This window comes from Physella acuta, unplaced genomic scaffold (genome assembly GCF_028476545.2).
Source record: "Physella acuta isolate Inbredline_101_S28 unplaced genomic scaffold, ASM2847654v3 ptg000290l, whole genome shotgun sequence".
NCBI lineage: Eukaryota > Metazoa > Mollusca > Gastropoda > Physidae > Physella > Physella acuta.
In genome coordinates this window covers 524813-538354 of record NW_026731809.1, presented here as the reverse complement: position 1 = coordinate 538354, position 13542 = coordinate 524813, and the positions used below count along the sequence as shown (strand labels likewise).

The 13542-nt window shown below is 30.6% G+C and overlaps 1 protein-coding gene across 5 annotated transcripts in view; it reads left to right on the top strand.

The window, feature by feature from the left end:
- LOC131939709 (GRB10-interacting GYF protein 2) overlaps positions 1–13542 on the top strand; it is a 25416-nt gene extending 11874 nt beyond the window's left edge. For 2 of the 5 annotated variants that reach the window (XM_059298172.1, XM_059298174.1), the window contains exons 3-31: positions 870–1092; positions 1207–1324; positions 1431–1512; positions 1625–1797; positions 1960–2106; positions 2283–2368; positions 2477–2533; positions 2622–2871; positions 2972–3189; positions 3321–3423; positions 3554–3655; positions 3872–3936; positions 4117–4292; positions 4936–5097; positions 5404–5519; positions 5619–5737; positions 5969–6133; positions 6224–6450; positions 6711–6873; positions 7071–7148; positions 7258–7380; positions 7725–7807; positions 8112–8226; positions 8459–8610; positions 8788–8902; positions 9022–9115; positions 9309–9355; positions 9448–9570; positions 9982–13542. In XM_059298172.1, the coding sequence (XP_059154155.1) occupies positions 870–1092; positions 1207–1324; positions 1431–1512; positions 1625–1797; positions 1960–2106; positions 2283–2368; positions 2477–2533; positions 2622–2871; positions 2972–3189; positions 3321–3423; positions 3554–3655; positions 3872–3936; positions 4117–4292; positions 4936–5097; positions 5404–5519; positions 5619–5737; positions 5969–6133; positions 6224–6450; positions 6711–6873; positions 7071–7148; positions 7258–7380; positions 7725–7807; positions 8112–8226; positions 8459–8610; positions 8788–8902; positions 9022–9115; positions 9309–9355; positions 9448–9570; positions 9982–10212 (3913 nt within the window). In that variant the 3' untranslated portion in view covers positions 10213–13542. The remainder of the gene's footprint in view (positions 1–869; positions 1093–1206; positions 1325–1430; positions 1513–1624; positions 1798–1959; positions 2107–2282; positions 2369–2476; positions 2534–2621; positions 2872–2971; positions 3190–3320; positions 3424–3553; positions 3656–3871; positions 3937–4116; positions 4293–4935; positions 5098–5403; positions 5520–5618; positions 5738–5968; positions 6134–6223; positions 6451–6710; positions 6874–7070; positions 7149–7257; positions 7381–7724; positions 7808–8111; positions 8227–8458; positions 8611–8787; positions 8903–9021; positions 9116–9308; positions 9356–9447; positions 9571–9981) is intronic. The other 3 variants (XM_059298177.1, XM_059298173.1, XM_059298175.1) reach the window with 3 other exon arrangements.

Sequence of the window (13542 nt, the reverse complement as noted above, 5' to 3'; positions counted from 1 at the left end):
AACACTTTTAATTATCATTAGTTAAAAAAAGGCAGTGAAGTCTTGAAGTGTTAAAAGAAATAAACTTTTATGAAATAATTTATAGGTATTGCTTACTTGCTTATGAAGTTTAAAGGTTATATTGTTAAGAAATAGTTCTTTATAATTGTAACTTTAAAGTATAAATTAGAGGATTACTTGTATGTATTAAAAAAAATCATAATTATTTTGTCCAGATTAATTGAATGATGATAGCTACTTTTATAAAGTAAAAAGTATTAGTGAGTTAAGGAGGGAGGGGGTTCATACTTCATTGGCAAGGGGAGAGTTCAGAAAGTGTTACACTTTTGCATTTTAAAAAGTAAAGTTGGAATCTGAGTTTTAGTCATTGTTAAATCTCACAATAGACTTTCTTTTTGTAAATTGTTTTTAAAAATTGATTGATATAAATGTTGGAAGAGCCTAGTAAATATTTTTAGAAAGAAATAGTTGTTTTAAAAAAGTTGTTTTAAAGGGAGTAGTAGGCAGAAGTGTGACAAATTTTAGGTTGTGTTCTGGGTTTCTGCGTAATAATGGTAAAAAATAAACGTGACATTGTTTATCAACAAACATGTTTAGTTTTACTATACAATTTATAGTTTAAAGTTTAGCTTCTTTTGTTTTATTTTACCAATTGCTAATTAACTTTTGAGAATGCCGCTATTGGATGATAACTTATTATTCTTCCAAAAAGTCTGTAGTTTTGTATAAACTTGATGGTCCAAAAACTCTTCTTCACTATAAAAGCATAAAAGAATGCCATTACATTAACACTGTTTAATTAAAGCATGTCAGGAAAATAGACCAGAAATTAAAAAATCTGTTGATCTTCTTTTAATCAAAATTTTCAGGTTGCGTGATTTGTCAGATGGTGGGACCACGGGTTCCCAGCCCCCCACACCAACTTCAGCTGTCAAGTTTAAATTAGCAGATTATCGCTATGGTAGAGAAGAGATGCTGGCGCTGTTCAATGAAAATAGCCCTCCCCCCGACCAAGTCCGGAAACACCTGTCAATTTTCTCCAAAGAAATTCAAAAGCCTATAACCATGTTGCCTCTAACAGAAGATGAACAGGTAGCTTACGTATGAATATGTCAATAAACTGTATGAAAAATGATTTTTTGATAAATTTCCTGACATTTTTTCATTTTATTTTATTGCAACATTGCTTAAAATTCTTATTTTCAGCGATTGATCTCACAAGGTTTTAATAGCACTGTGGTACTCAGAGCTGCTGGTCGCGGCACAGGCCCTCCACTTCGTCCAAACAGAGGTGGGGGGATATCTGACAGAGGCAGGGGGAGAGGTAATATTTGCTTGGCTGTAGGAGTATTTAGTTCTGTATCTACTTCTATATTTGAGCTGTATCCTACAAATTTACATGTCTTCTAACTTCATCTTTTGTTTTATAGGACGTGGTCGGGGGGAGGGCTACGTACCGAGATCAGAAAATGGTGACTACAGTCGATCAACTCAAGATGGCTGGGAACAAGTGTAAGCATATTAGCCTTTAAGTACTTAAACAAATAAAACTTTATTAAGAGTGATATAAAATTTACTTTTTGTTAAATATAATACATTTCCAAACCATTGTAATAATTTACAGCAACAGAAAATTTGAGCGGAGTTATTCTAGAGGTTATGATGAGGCAGGTGTAACTAAGCGTGAGTTCACTCGGTCTACCAGTGATAATTGGAGAGATAAAAGGAATGAAGAAGAAGATGAAGAGGAGACTGGGGGAGTGGGGTGGAGAAATAATCGTGATAATACTAGATGGGGTAAGCTGTGGCAGTTAATAGACAGCTAATTGTTAATACTTGTTAATTTTCTCAATCTATAATTGAATTGAATGATTAACTTTCTTTATATATGCAGTCTGTTTTTATTTGATGTATAACTTAGTTTGGATTTGTGTTAGCTATGTGATTATATATTATTAGGTCCTTCAACACGTTCCACTAATTGGCGAGATCCTCAGAGAGATAATAGCGGGTTTGACGGTGACAGAAGACAACCACTTCCTCATCGAACTTTTGAACAAGACCACAGAGGGCCACACAGGATAAATGATAATTATGAAAATGAAGGTAAAATAACCAGTTCATGGAAATATATAAATCTGGACACCCTAACTGGTTTTGTAAATTTTTAAAAATAAATACAACTTTTAAAAATTTGATTACTTATTTATTGTAAAACTGCAATGCTTTTAAGAGTGTTGTTACTGAAAAGTTAATATTTATATGTAACTAATTTTTTTCAGGTGAAGTCCCAGAGTGGGTAGAAGATGATGTTGGAGATGATCCTGGAACTTTTGATTCCAGTGGAGCTTTTGTATCCACTAAAGAAGTGAGTTAAACTAAAATCTTAGCAATTTCAATTTCTTGAAAATAAGTCTAGAGCTTTTAGTCACTTGTTTTTGTAAAGTGTGTCTCAGATATTAATGTCTTTGTACAGGGCAAGCAAGTTGCTGATCTAAGAAGAAGTGATTCCAATACTGAAGAAAATAGAATGGTAAGACTAGGGGAGAACTGAAATAAGTTTACTTTTATTATTATAAACAAAACAAGCAAGTTTACTATATATTGGTACTATTCCTCAGAAGAAATCTACATCCCGATCACAAGAGGAAACCACAGACAGTAATGACCCACCACAGACAAATATCACTGATAAAGGTTCAACATTAGTTAAAAATAAATCTGTATATGTTCCTCCAGCTGCTCGTAATGGGACAGGAGATGCTAATAATCCTGTAGAAATCTCTAGGCCACAGTCCTTAACTTCTAAAGACAATACAGAATCATTTGAAGCTCCTCCTGTGTCCATTGGCAGCAGTCATTCAAACAAAGGTTGGTTAGTTGGTTAAAACTGCATACTAATTACACATTTGTATTTAAGGGAGAATTCTATATAATAAAAGTAATTCTTATTTTTAATGCTACTTGCTAGGTGATGGAGATTCAGGATTTGCTTTCCCTAACAAAGAAGACATAAATGGAACCCGCGCTCCCCCTGGTCAGTATACAAACACATCAGTCCCCACATCACAACCACAGACTTCTAGTCAGTCATCTGAACAAGAAACACAGTTTAGACATGCTGATCAGGAAATATTGCATATGGAAAAATCTTTACAGAGTTTAGTTGCAGAAATGACAGCAGATGCTGTAAGTGTAAATGCATCATTTTTTAAAATTCATTTGATTTTAGAGTCTCTTGCTCTGTGGCATGCATTTCAACAAGCTGTTTTGTTAAATGAAACTTTATTTCAATAAAGAATTCTTTTTTTAAATTTTAGGATAGAAGAGCTAGAAGCATTGATGTAACACAGTCAGCTTTACCTCTTTCACATGAAGATGCCAATAAGTGGTTTTATAAAGATCCACAAGGGGAAGTACAAGGTTTGTGTACAAATGTAAAATTAGTGATTCGTTTATCTGATAATATTTGAAAATTTCACATTTAATCAAACTTAAATGATTTTTTAAAGGTTGGAATAGCTAATAGCCAAATAAAATTATATTTTTCTAGGTCCATTCAGTAATGAAGAAATGTCACAGTGGTTCAGTGCTGGTTATTTCACTATGAGTTTAGTTGTCAAGCGAGGATGTGATGATACTTATAAACAGCTTGGTATGTCAAACTACTGATTTTTTATTAGTTGATTATAAATTGTTTAATACACAAAACTTTAGAAGGCCCTATATGGCATCTGGCAATATCAGTCCAATATGTGGCGTAAAATAGTTAATCAAATTTTTATATAATCCCTTAAAATTGTAAGTGCACAATTTTTTGTATTCACTCCCCATTCCCCTTCAAGAGATTTTAAAAAAAATTGCATTACAGGAGAGCTTATCAAAAGGTATGGAAGAGTTCCATTCCTCCCTGGGCCACCTTTGCCACCATTAATTGTAAGTACTGAATAATTAACAGTTTAAGACGGGGTTAGAATAAGAATTATCTTAAATCATTTAATTACTCATTAAATGAAATAGAGAACTAGAACTTAGTTTATTGTATTGATTTTTTTCACATCCTCAATAAAGTGCCTAACTTATCTTTAAAGGAATTAAACATTTTTCTGTCACCAGACCAGTAACATCCAGCCAGAAGTTAGTTTATCATCCACGCCACCCCTCACAATGCCATCACTTATCTCCCCAATGGCAGCCCCAATAATAGGTCCACCATTATCAGGTGTTCACGACCCTGCAATTATTCAACAAATGTTAATACAGCAAGAATATTTAAAACAGTCATACTTAAGGTAAGAAATTTTTAAATATTTTAACTAATTTTTATCTTATAAATTGAAGGGCTCAGTGGAAAAAGTACTTACGTTACATTTTTTCAAAAATGAGTTAAGACCGGTATATTATTTGTTTACCTCCCCTAAACCATCCCTGTAAATTTGGGCCATGGAAACATAGTCCAAGTAGCTTAATTCGAATACTTTGCATCAGCTGTTTTGGTATTTTAGCTTCAATTTAAAAACTTTGCACTCATTTTTCTCAAAACTCTCAAAATACACTTAGGTACTTTTTCCACTGAGCCCTTCAATTACTAATAAAAGTTTGATCTTATCTTTGTGGCAAGTTTCCCATCCCATTCACTCTTATGGCTCACATATACATGTGCCCCTACATCACCTACATTCTTGAAAGCTTATACATCACCCCATTTTGTGTGACTTGACTCAAGATGAGCGTAGTGGAATCATTCTTAAATCTTTTTGGTGGTGACATCTTATTCAGTTTACTAACTTCTAAACAAAAATAGCTTTTTTTCTCCTTACTCTTAAAAAGTGTATTTCTATACATGTAACATCAAATAATCTTAATTAAATAGTTAATTGTTCCTGTTTTGTTCAAAGCATTTTTTGGTATGAAAATGTTTTTTTTCTTTCTCAGACAATGGCAGTTACAAGAAAACTTTAAAGCTCTCCCACCAGAGCAGCAACAACAACAAATTTCACTGCAGTTGATGATGCAGGCCAACCCTTTGTTTTTACAGCAATTGCAACAGCAGCAGTTGATCCTTCAACAACAAGAACACCAAAGATCTTCAACACAGTCAGTGCATTGTTAATACAGAATGCTTGACATTTATTCATGTTTTTTTCAAAATGTAGATGAATTTAATACACATTTTTGGTGAACTTTTGCCCATATTTGTTTTGTCCTCAATAATTTTAATCAAGTGTGAAACATATTTCATTGTTGAGTTGAAATTAATGCATCATAACATGATAATTAATGTTTGGATACATTAAAGTTATTGGAGTGCTTTTTACATTTAATTCTAATGATTATTTGATTGTTGTAAGTTAACTAGTTGTATGTAATTGTTTCATCAGTACATTTTTGTGATTGTTATAGATCAGTTGAAGGTAACCCATCAGTCTTTCAACAGTCGCAACCTAACACTATAACCACAGCAAATAGTGGTGGAGATGTACCCATGTGGGGAGGAGCTATGCAACCTCTTATTCCAGGTATATTGTTAATAAAAGTTTACATTGTTTCAATTTTAAGTGATTTTATGGTTCAGAAGCAGGATTAAATTCTTCATTATTCTTATCATTTGACAATAGGTATGTGGTCACTTCCAGCTACTCAACCAGTAACACAACCAACATCACTTTGGGATGTTGACAACAATAGTGGAACAGTATCACCAGCTTACAGGGCTCAGATAGAAAAGCTCAAAAGGGTATGGCTTTATTATTTCAGTGTTAGGTATTCATCAGGCAATTTGACACAGTTTTAATCATTTTTATTACTAAAGCGAAAATTTTCCCACATTAGAATATCTTATTTATCAACACTTGTTTCTGATAATAATTTTCTTTTCATTGTTGAAACAAGTATTTAGCTGATTTAAAAAAAATAGGCTTCACCAACTTTCTTTCTTATTTGAATTTACATATGCTTATTCAATTAGGAAAGAGAAGAAGAGAGATTAAAAGAAGAAGAAAGAATTCGTGAGGAAGAATTAGAAAAGAGACAAGAAGAGTTAAGAAGACAGCAAGAAGAAATAGAAAGGCAAAGAGAATTAATGAAAATGGAGAAAATAGAACTGGAAAAACAAAAACAGCTTGAAATACAGGTAAAACGAATATACATTTAAATAGATGAAATTTATTATTTGTAATGAAATAAAGAAGGATAATTTTAGTACTTGGAAATGCATCAACAGAAAATTGAAGAAGCAAGGCGTTTGGAAGAAGAGAGAATACGTCTTGAAATTGAGAGACAGCAACAAGAACAGTTGGAAGAAGAAAAAAGAAGACAGGAAATAGCCAAAAAACAACAAGAAGAAGAAAGAAAGAGAGAAAAAGAGCTAAAGAAACAGGAAGAAAAACGAAGAAAAGAGGATGAAAAGCGCAGCCAGGAGGAAATTAAGAGACAACAAGAAGAATTAAGGTAAGAAAGTTAATTGGATTTCATGGAACTTCTTTAACTTTGTTATACAAACTGTCAGCATTATCAGCCTATTTATTGCTTATTGTCTACCATTCAAATCTGACTTGTCATTTGCTTTTGCCCCTTGTCCATTTAGCACTATATTTTTACTTTAAAATAATTTTTCTTGTTGATGTTACAACCTTATTGTATAACATTATACACTCAATCTAACATGAAAAAATCTTCAGCTAGAATTGATTTTTTTTTTTCCAATCCAGGAGAAAGCTAGAAGAGGAAGAATTGTTAAGACAACAAGAAATTCAACTTGAGAGGGAGTTTAGGAGACAACAGGAGCTTCAACAGATGGAACTACAGAAACAAGAAGAGGAGGAAAGAAGAGAAGCTGTTGAAAGAGAAAGACAAGAAGCACATAAGAAACAGGTATTTAAATTAAGATACGTAGTGTTTAAAAAGATTTAGGGTTTTAAAATCAAATTTATTTATTTACAATTTATACTTGCTGCAGAAACAAAGCCTCATTTTTTGACAAAATCATGTTAATTGTATGTCACAATAGTATTAATAATGATTACAGAGAATGTTCTGATCATATATAAATTAAAGATACATTTTTTAAGCATCTTGAAATGGCAAGGCAACAGGAATCTTTAAGGCGCTTACAGCAAGCACAGAGAGAACAGCTGGCCAATATTCAGGTGAGATATAATTTATATTAAACAAAGTTAGTTACTTTTGTGATTTTGGCTTTAAAGTTTGCAGGAATAAAAAGTCTTTAAAATACTTAATTTTTTCCCATATTTTTAGCTTCCCCCCTCAACAAACTGGGCAGCTCAACAACATAGTGTACAAGCTTCCCCCAGTCAGTCCAAATCCTTAACAGAAATCCAGGAAGAAGAGGCGAGGAAGGAACAGGAAAGACAAAGAGAGGTGAATTTCACTATTTGATACTTTTTACATTTCACCTGGTAGCTCTCTTTAACTTTTGCCACTGGTTATTATATGTTGCTACACTGGCTGTACACTCAGATTATTATGTTAACATTTTTTTAATATGTGAAAATGTCTTTGATTGTTTATCATAGTTCATGCAAAATATCCATGATAGTGATGCATAGTTTTAAAAAAAAATTATTTTATTATTTGACAATGTTTTACAACAGAGAAAAAAATGTGGAAAAGAATTATGGTCTAAAATGGTAAAAGCTTATTAAAATTATCCTGAGATTAACAAGTGTTTTGTAAGAAAAGAATATTCTTTTAAAAATTCACAGCAGCTACAACAGATGCAACGAATGCAAGAACAAGCTAATTTAATTCACCAACAACATGCCCAGAAGTCATGGGCAACACATGCGTAAGTAGGCTACCTTACAATTAAAAATACTTTTTTTTTTAAGAATTACAGAAGCTTGTTTCATTTAAGATAATTGCTATAAAAACTCAATACTGATGTAAGTGCTTCCTTACATAACATTAAAGCTGCACAAAGTGCTGTGAGACTGGTACTAATTTACATTTCTTTCATCATCTTCTTTTCACATCCTTGTCCATTGAACAAGCACTTCAAATCAGCTAAAAATTTGGCCTATAAGACAATTTTCTTAAATTCTATTTTAATTAATGAGCAACTTATGGGACAAAACTTTGTTTTGTTTCAGATGTCAGGGGCTTCCAAATAAAGGTTTATCTTTGTTAGACATTCAACAACAAGAAGCAGAAAATGCTAAAAAGTCTCAGAAAGAAAAACCTAATACTCAAACATATACTGCTAAAGTAAGGCCTTATTAAAATTTTTAATTATTATTCAAATTTGCTGTGCATTTACCTACTTATTCATCATAAACAAGCAGGATTTAGTTTATCTTTTCAAGTTGCTAACACAGTTGTGATGAAAAATCAATCTTGCCATTGTGATTTTCTTTTCAAATTATTTTATCAAATATTGTAAAGCATCTTTAAATATATATAATTTAATCATACTATTATTTAACTAATTTTTTGACAGCTTTCCTTGGCCAGTGCATCCACATGGACTGGAACAACATCAGGAGGAACCTGGGGTAATAGCAACCAAGTGTGGAATAGTACTTCCAGCAATGCCGGTTTTTGGGATTCAGTAGCCATACCATCAGTCAAAAAACCTATTGTCAAAGAGAGGTGAATAAACATTGATTTATATTCTATTTCCTGTTTTAAGTAGCTCTAAGTGAACTACATGCATTTTTTGTATCAGTGATACCTTCCATTTTATCATTAAATGAGAATTTAAATATTAAGACACATTCATGTATTTTATCTTTATTTGATTGAGAATTGTGATTTTCTTTTGTTTAGTGGAGAGTTTCCAGCATTAAAACCTCAAGCTCAACAAGCTAAAAAGGGAACAGTTGCAAGCACAACTAAAGTCTTTAAGGCAAAAGCACCTGGATCAAAGCAGAAAAAAGAGGAGGTATTAATACACATTTTATTTTATCTGGTTGAGAATTTGTTAATTTCATATTAACTTTATTTATACACAATTGAATAAAAACAAATTTAAAAAAACTAATTTACCTTTACTTGCTTTAGGAAAGTGTTCAAAAGCTCTTTCAAAACAGGCAGCAAGACGATTTTACTCTGTGGGTTACTGAGCGTGTCTCACAATTCTCTGCTCGCATAGATGGTCAGTTATTTTCTATTGTTTATTATATACATTTAATTTCCTTACAAATAATGAACCGACAAGTATGCTATACTTCCCTTTGTAAAGTATAATAGAAATATTTGTAATAAAACACTTGATGGTAACAGTTTAAACATGGATCCTTATTTGCATTTTATAAATGTAATGTTTTTTGCTTTTTTTTTTTTTACAGAGCCCACATTTGTGTCTTTCATTGTAGATGTGGATAGTCCAGATGAGGTAAGAAATATTTAAGAATATTGTCAGCTTTTGTTTAATTTATTGATTTTATTGATTTAAAATATTCACTCTGAAATTATTTTTTTCTACAGGTGCGAGATTATATCAATACTTATCTTGGTGAAACAAAAGATTCTAAAGAATTTGCCAAACAGTTTCTAGAAAGAAGGAATCGCATACGAAATCAAGTTCGTATTGAGAAACAACAAGAAGAGGTAAAAGTAGTGTTAAAAGTACTTTATACACTATTCCTAAAATATTTTAGTTGAGTTTAGTGCATTTGTTTCTTTAAGATAATCCATTGAATTTTAATTTACATTTTTCCTAAAGAAAAGTGAGCTAAAATGGTGCAGTTGAAATAGTTATTAAAAGTATAATATTAAAAACACATGAGCATATATACTACATCGCTTTAAATTTTTCCTTATTTTAAATATTAAGCTAAAGTTAGTTAAATTTGTTTGTCAAAATATCTTTCTTTATAGACATCTTGCAGTACTTGTAGTAGATTGATAACAATTAAACAGTTTAGTGATGTCTAAATCACACTATCCATTCTCTTTTAAGTAAAAAAATTTTTTTTAACCGTTCTGAACATTGTTTTTTTCTCTCATCAATAAAAACAGGATAGCATTTGGGGCCCAGCACCAGCAATTAATCCTCACAATCAAATGCGAGGGAGTGTAAATGCCACCACCAGTGCAGCAAATGAAGGAAATGAAGCAAACTCTGGCAAGGGCAAGAATCGAAAAAAGAAACAAAAGATGCAAAAATTAGATGTCAGCATTCTGGGTTTTACTGTTCAGGCAGATCCTAACAGAAAAAATGTTGCTGGAGAGGTCGAGAGTATTCAATAACACCAAAAATTTGGATCTAGGAATTCTAGATTTTAGTTTTTGAAACTGTTTTTAAACAAATATACCAGTGATTCTTTTTAAAACTTATCATAATTAAGTCAGAATTAGAGGGCTTTCAGGATTACTGATTTTATAGTTAATTGCTGTCAGTTAAAAATTTAAAAGAGAGAAGAAAGTTTTTCCATGCAAGTAGATTCTTTTCTTCTCATTTTTGGATATACATAATAAAATATTTAAAAATTAAATTTTATGTGAAACAGAAAAATTGTTTTTATTGCATTTTTTTTAGCTTTGCATGTTGGACTTCAATTTGAGTGCCTACACATTTATGTTCAATGTGTTAACCTGTAGAAGTATAAACATTAAAAGAGTTCCAGTGCTCCCAAATATTTTTTTTCAATGTCTAACTTCTTGGAAAGTCATTATAGACTATTAAGGGTTGGGATTTTTTGTGTGCACTATTACCACAGTTTTCTATTTACTAGTTTTATGTGTAAATTAACATACAGTAATTTATTCAAATATTTTTCTGATTTATTTATTAAGGAAAATATTACAATAAAAATCATTGCCCCTCAAATTCATAATTACAAAAAGAATGCCCAGAGGCTGAAAGCTTGAGAAAAAAAACACCAAATCTGGTCATAAGAAACATTTCTGAGCATTTATCACAGAGAATATAACACTCATTTTTGGAAAAACATTTGTATATTTTGTCACTTAAAATATTCATTTGAAAAGGTCAATAACATAATTTTAGACTCTGAATTTAATAGATTTACTTATTTGCAACTTTTAGCCTATTTTTCTGATCAGTTTTCTGTACTAAAAAAAAATCTTGAAAATGCTAGCAAATGAATCTTGGATGAACATAGTCGTTACTACAGTACTATCATTTAAAAAAGTGTAGTCACATTCTTTGAAATGTTATTCCTATCAGCCTTTCCAGATTGTTGACAGTTTTAAACATAGAGTCAGTATGAAAATGTTTAAAACCACTGCTAATTGTTTTTAGCTGAAAATCTGTTAGGAGCTTTAATTCTCAAAATAGATATATAACATAAATTTACAAGAATCACCTTAAGCCAAAATGTACCCTTCTGCTACTGCTGTCCTGTTAAATATAAAAAAAAAAAATTCAAACAATTCACATATGTGCCTGTGATAGAAAACTTGAATGACTTCATTTAAAAAACATAAGATTACTTCAGCATTTTGTTAATGTTCAACTGAAACTGTTACATGTACACAGTGTGCACAATGCAAGAAGACTATTTGTGTTCTCAATATTTTACCAATAGTAAAGTATGAGTGTGATGACCTCTGATTCCAAAAAAAAATTCTTTAACCTATCCCCCCACCAATTCTCTAAAATGCTTTATTTTATAAATATATATTGTAGTGGGAGAATAAAAATGAACCTTCATTTTATGTTAAACTAGTGCTAGATCTATTGGAGATTTTAAAAGCTAGTTTTTAAAGTTTTATAATAACTTTTTAATAAGTTTTCCTGCCTCATTTGTAAATATGTAGAATTTTTTTAAAAAACACTCCTCTCCCAATCAAGTTTTGCATAATTAAGTGCTCCATCTTTCAAGGTGGTATTATTAGTGGAGAAACTTTGTAGTAATTGATTTGTAGATTATACTTGTAGTTGAAGAAACCAGTTTTTTCTTACTTGAACTGCATCACTAATAGAAAATACACAAGTATGCTATTTTGTAACTATCTTTCTCTTTCTTACAGCTTTAAAATTATACAATTTTTTTTATAACTAACATTTTTATTTTTATTTCTCTAAGGCAACTTATCTGCTTATGCAGTTTAGACGTGAAGAAACAATTTGCTAGATAGGAACTTAACTACTAAAGTGGCAATAGGAACAGGAATTTTTAAAACTACATCATTTTTTATAACATTTTAGAGTGTCATTGGTTCTTTTATCTATTTAGTTTTATTGTATCTCTAATAGTTTTACTTAATTTACAGGGTTAAGTAAATATAAATGTATTATACTTAAGAAATTTTTGCATTTTTGTGCCATAATAATGAATCTCCATTTCATTAGTAAATGAAATGGGTTAAGGTGCATAAAGTGTAAATTATTAAAAAATGTTATTTTATAAACATTATTTCACCTACTAATCCTTATTTTTTTAATTAATCATTTTTGATGCTCTAGATAATTTAAAAAATAATTTTGTTTTAAAGTATCTAGTGTTTTTTTTTCAATAGTAAAAGTATGCTGTTAGTTCTTTCATAATTGAACATTACTACTTAATGAGGTATTTTAGTTCTGGTATAAATTCAATAGCTTGTGTTTATTGTTTTGCTTCCATTTTTAACAACTTTTACTGTCTCAGTTTTCATGAAGTGAAGGCTCTACCTATGTGACAAAACTTGTTTAATTTCACAGGTGATCTTGCCTTTCCATTGACTTATAGCTTTGTGTCTTAATACTGCTTATAAAGTTTTTAAAATATTGAAATGTGAAGTCCTAAATCTTCTACTTTTAATTCTGTAATTAATTTGAAAATGCCATCCTTCAATTTTTTTACTTTTTGCATTTAAAATGAGCATAAATACCTACTTACAATGGCTGAACATATTTCCAAATGTTCAAAGCTAAAATAATCTCTTACTAATGTTAGTGTATGTCATATATGGGCGAATACAATGAATGATGCATTACATTTAAGTGTTAAAAAAGAGAAATGGTGTAATCTATAAAATCAAAATATAATCTATTACTTTTGGAATATTCAGTCCTATAAGCCTGTTTATCATGCTAAATGGTGCATAGTTTTGGCATTCAAATGCTTTTTTGACCACCCTGTGCTGTTCATATCTGGCTCTTTGTTAAATTTGACTGAACATTTCAGCTTTTCTAATGCAAATGGCAACAATTCCATTAAATTATGTTTTAATGCTATCAATTTATTAGTTAGATACACACATTTTCATTTTGCAGTATTCTTTTTATAAATACAGTGAACATTGTAGGGTTAATTTTTTTTAAAGTCACTAAAAATGTATATTTTACCATTGGTTAGTTCTGATAAATCATAGTTATACATCTGCATGCAGCTTTCTTTTACTTTTACCCAATTCTGAAATAGGCACAAAATTTAAGACATCACCTATCAATTTTGTACATTTTCAAGTTTAGTTAAAATATACTTTTTAATAGCTAGAAACAATGTATATATTCTTTTAAAGTTATATAAAATACAAAATCTTGCCTGTATGAATACAGTTCTAAAAATTGTTGGGGACATATCTAAAATGTATTTCTTACATAATTACACCAAACACTTTTAGACAGTTTTT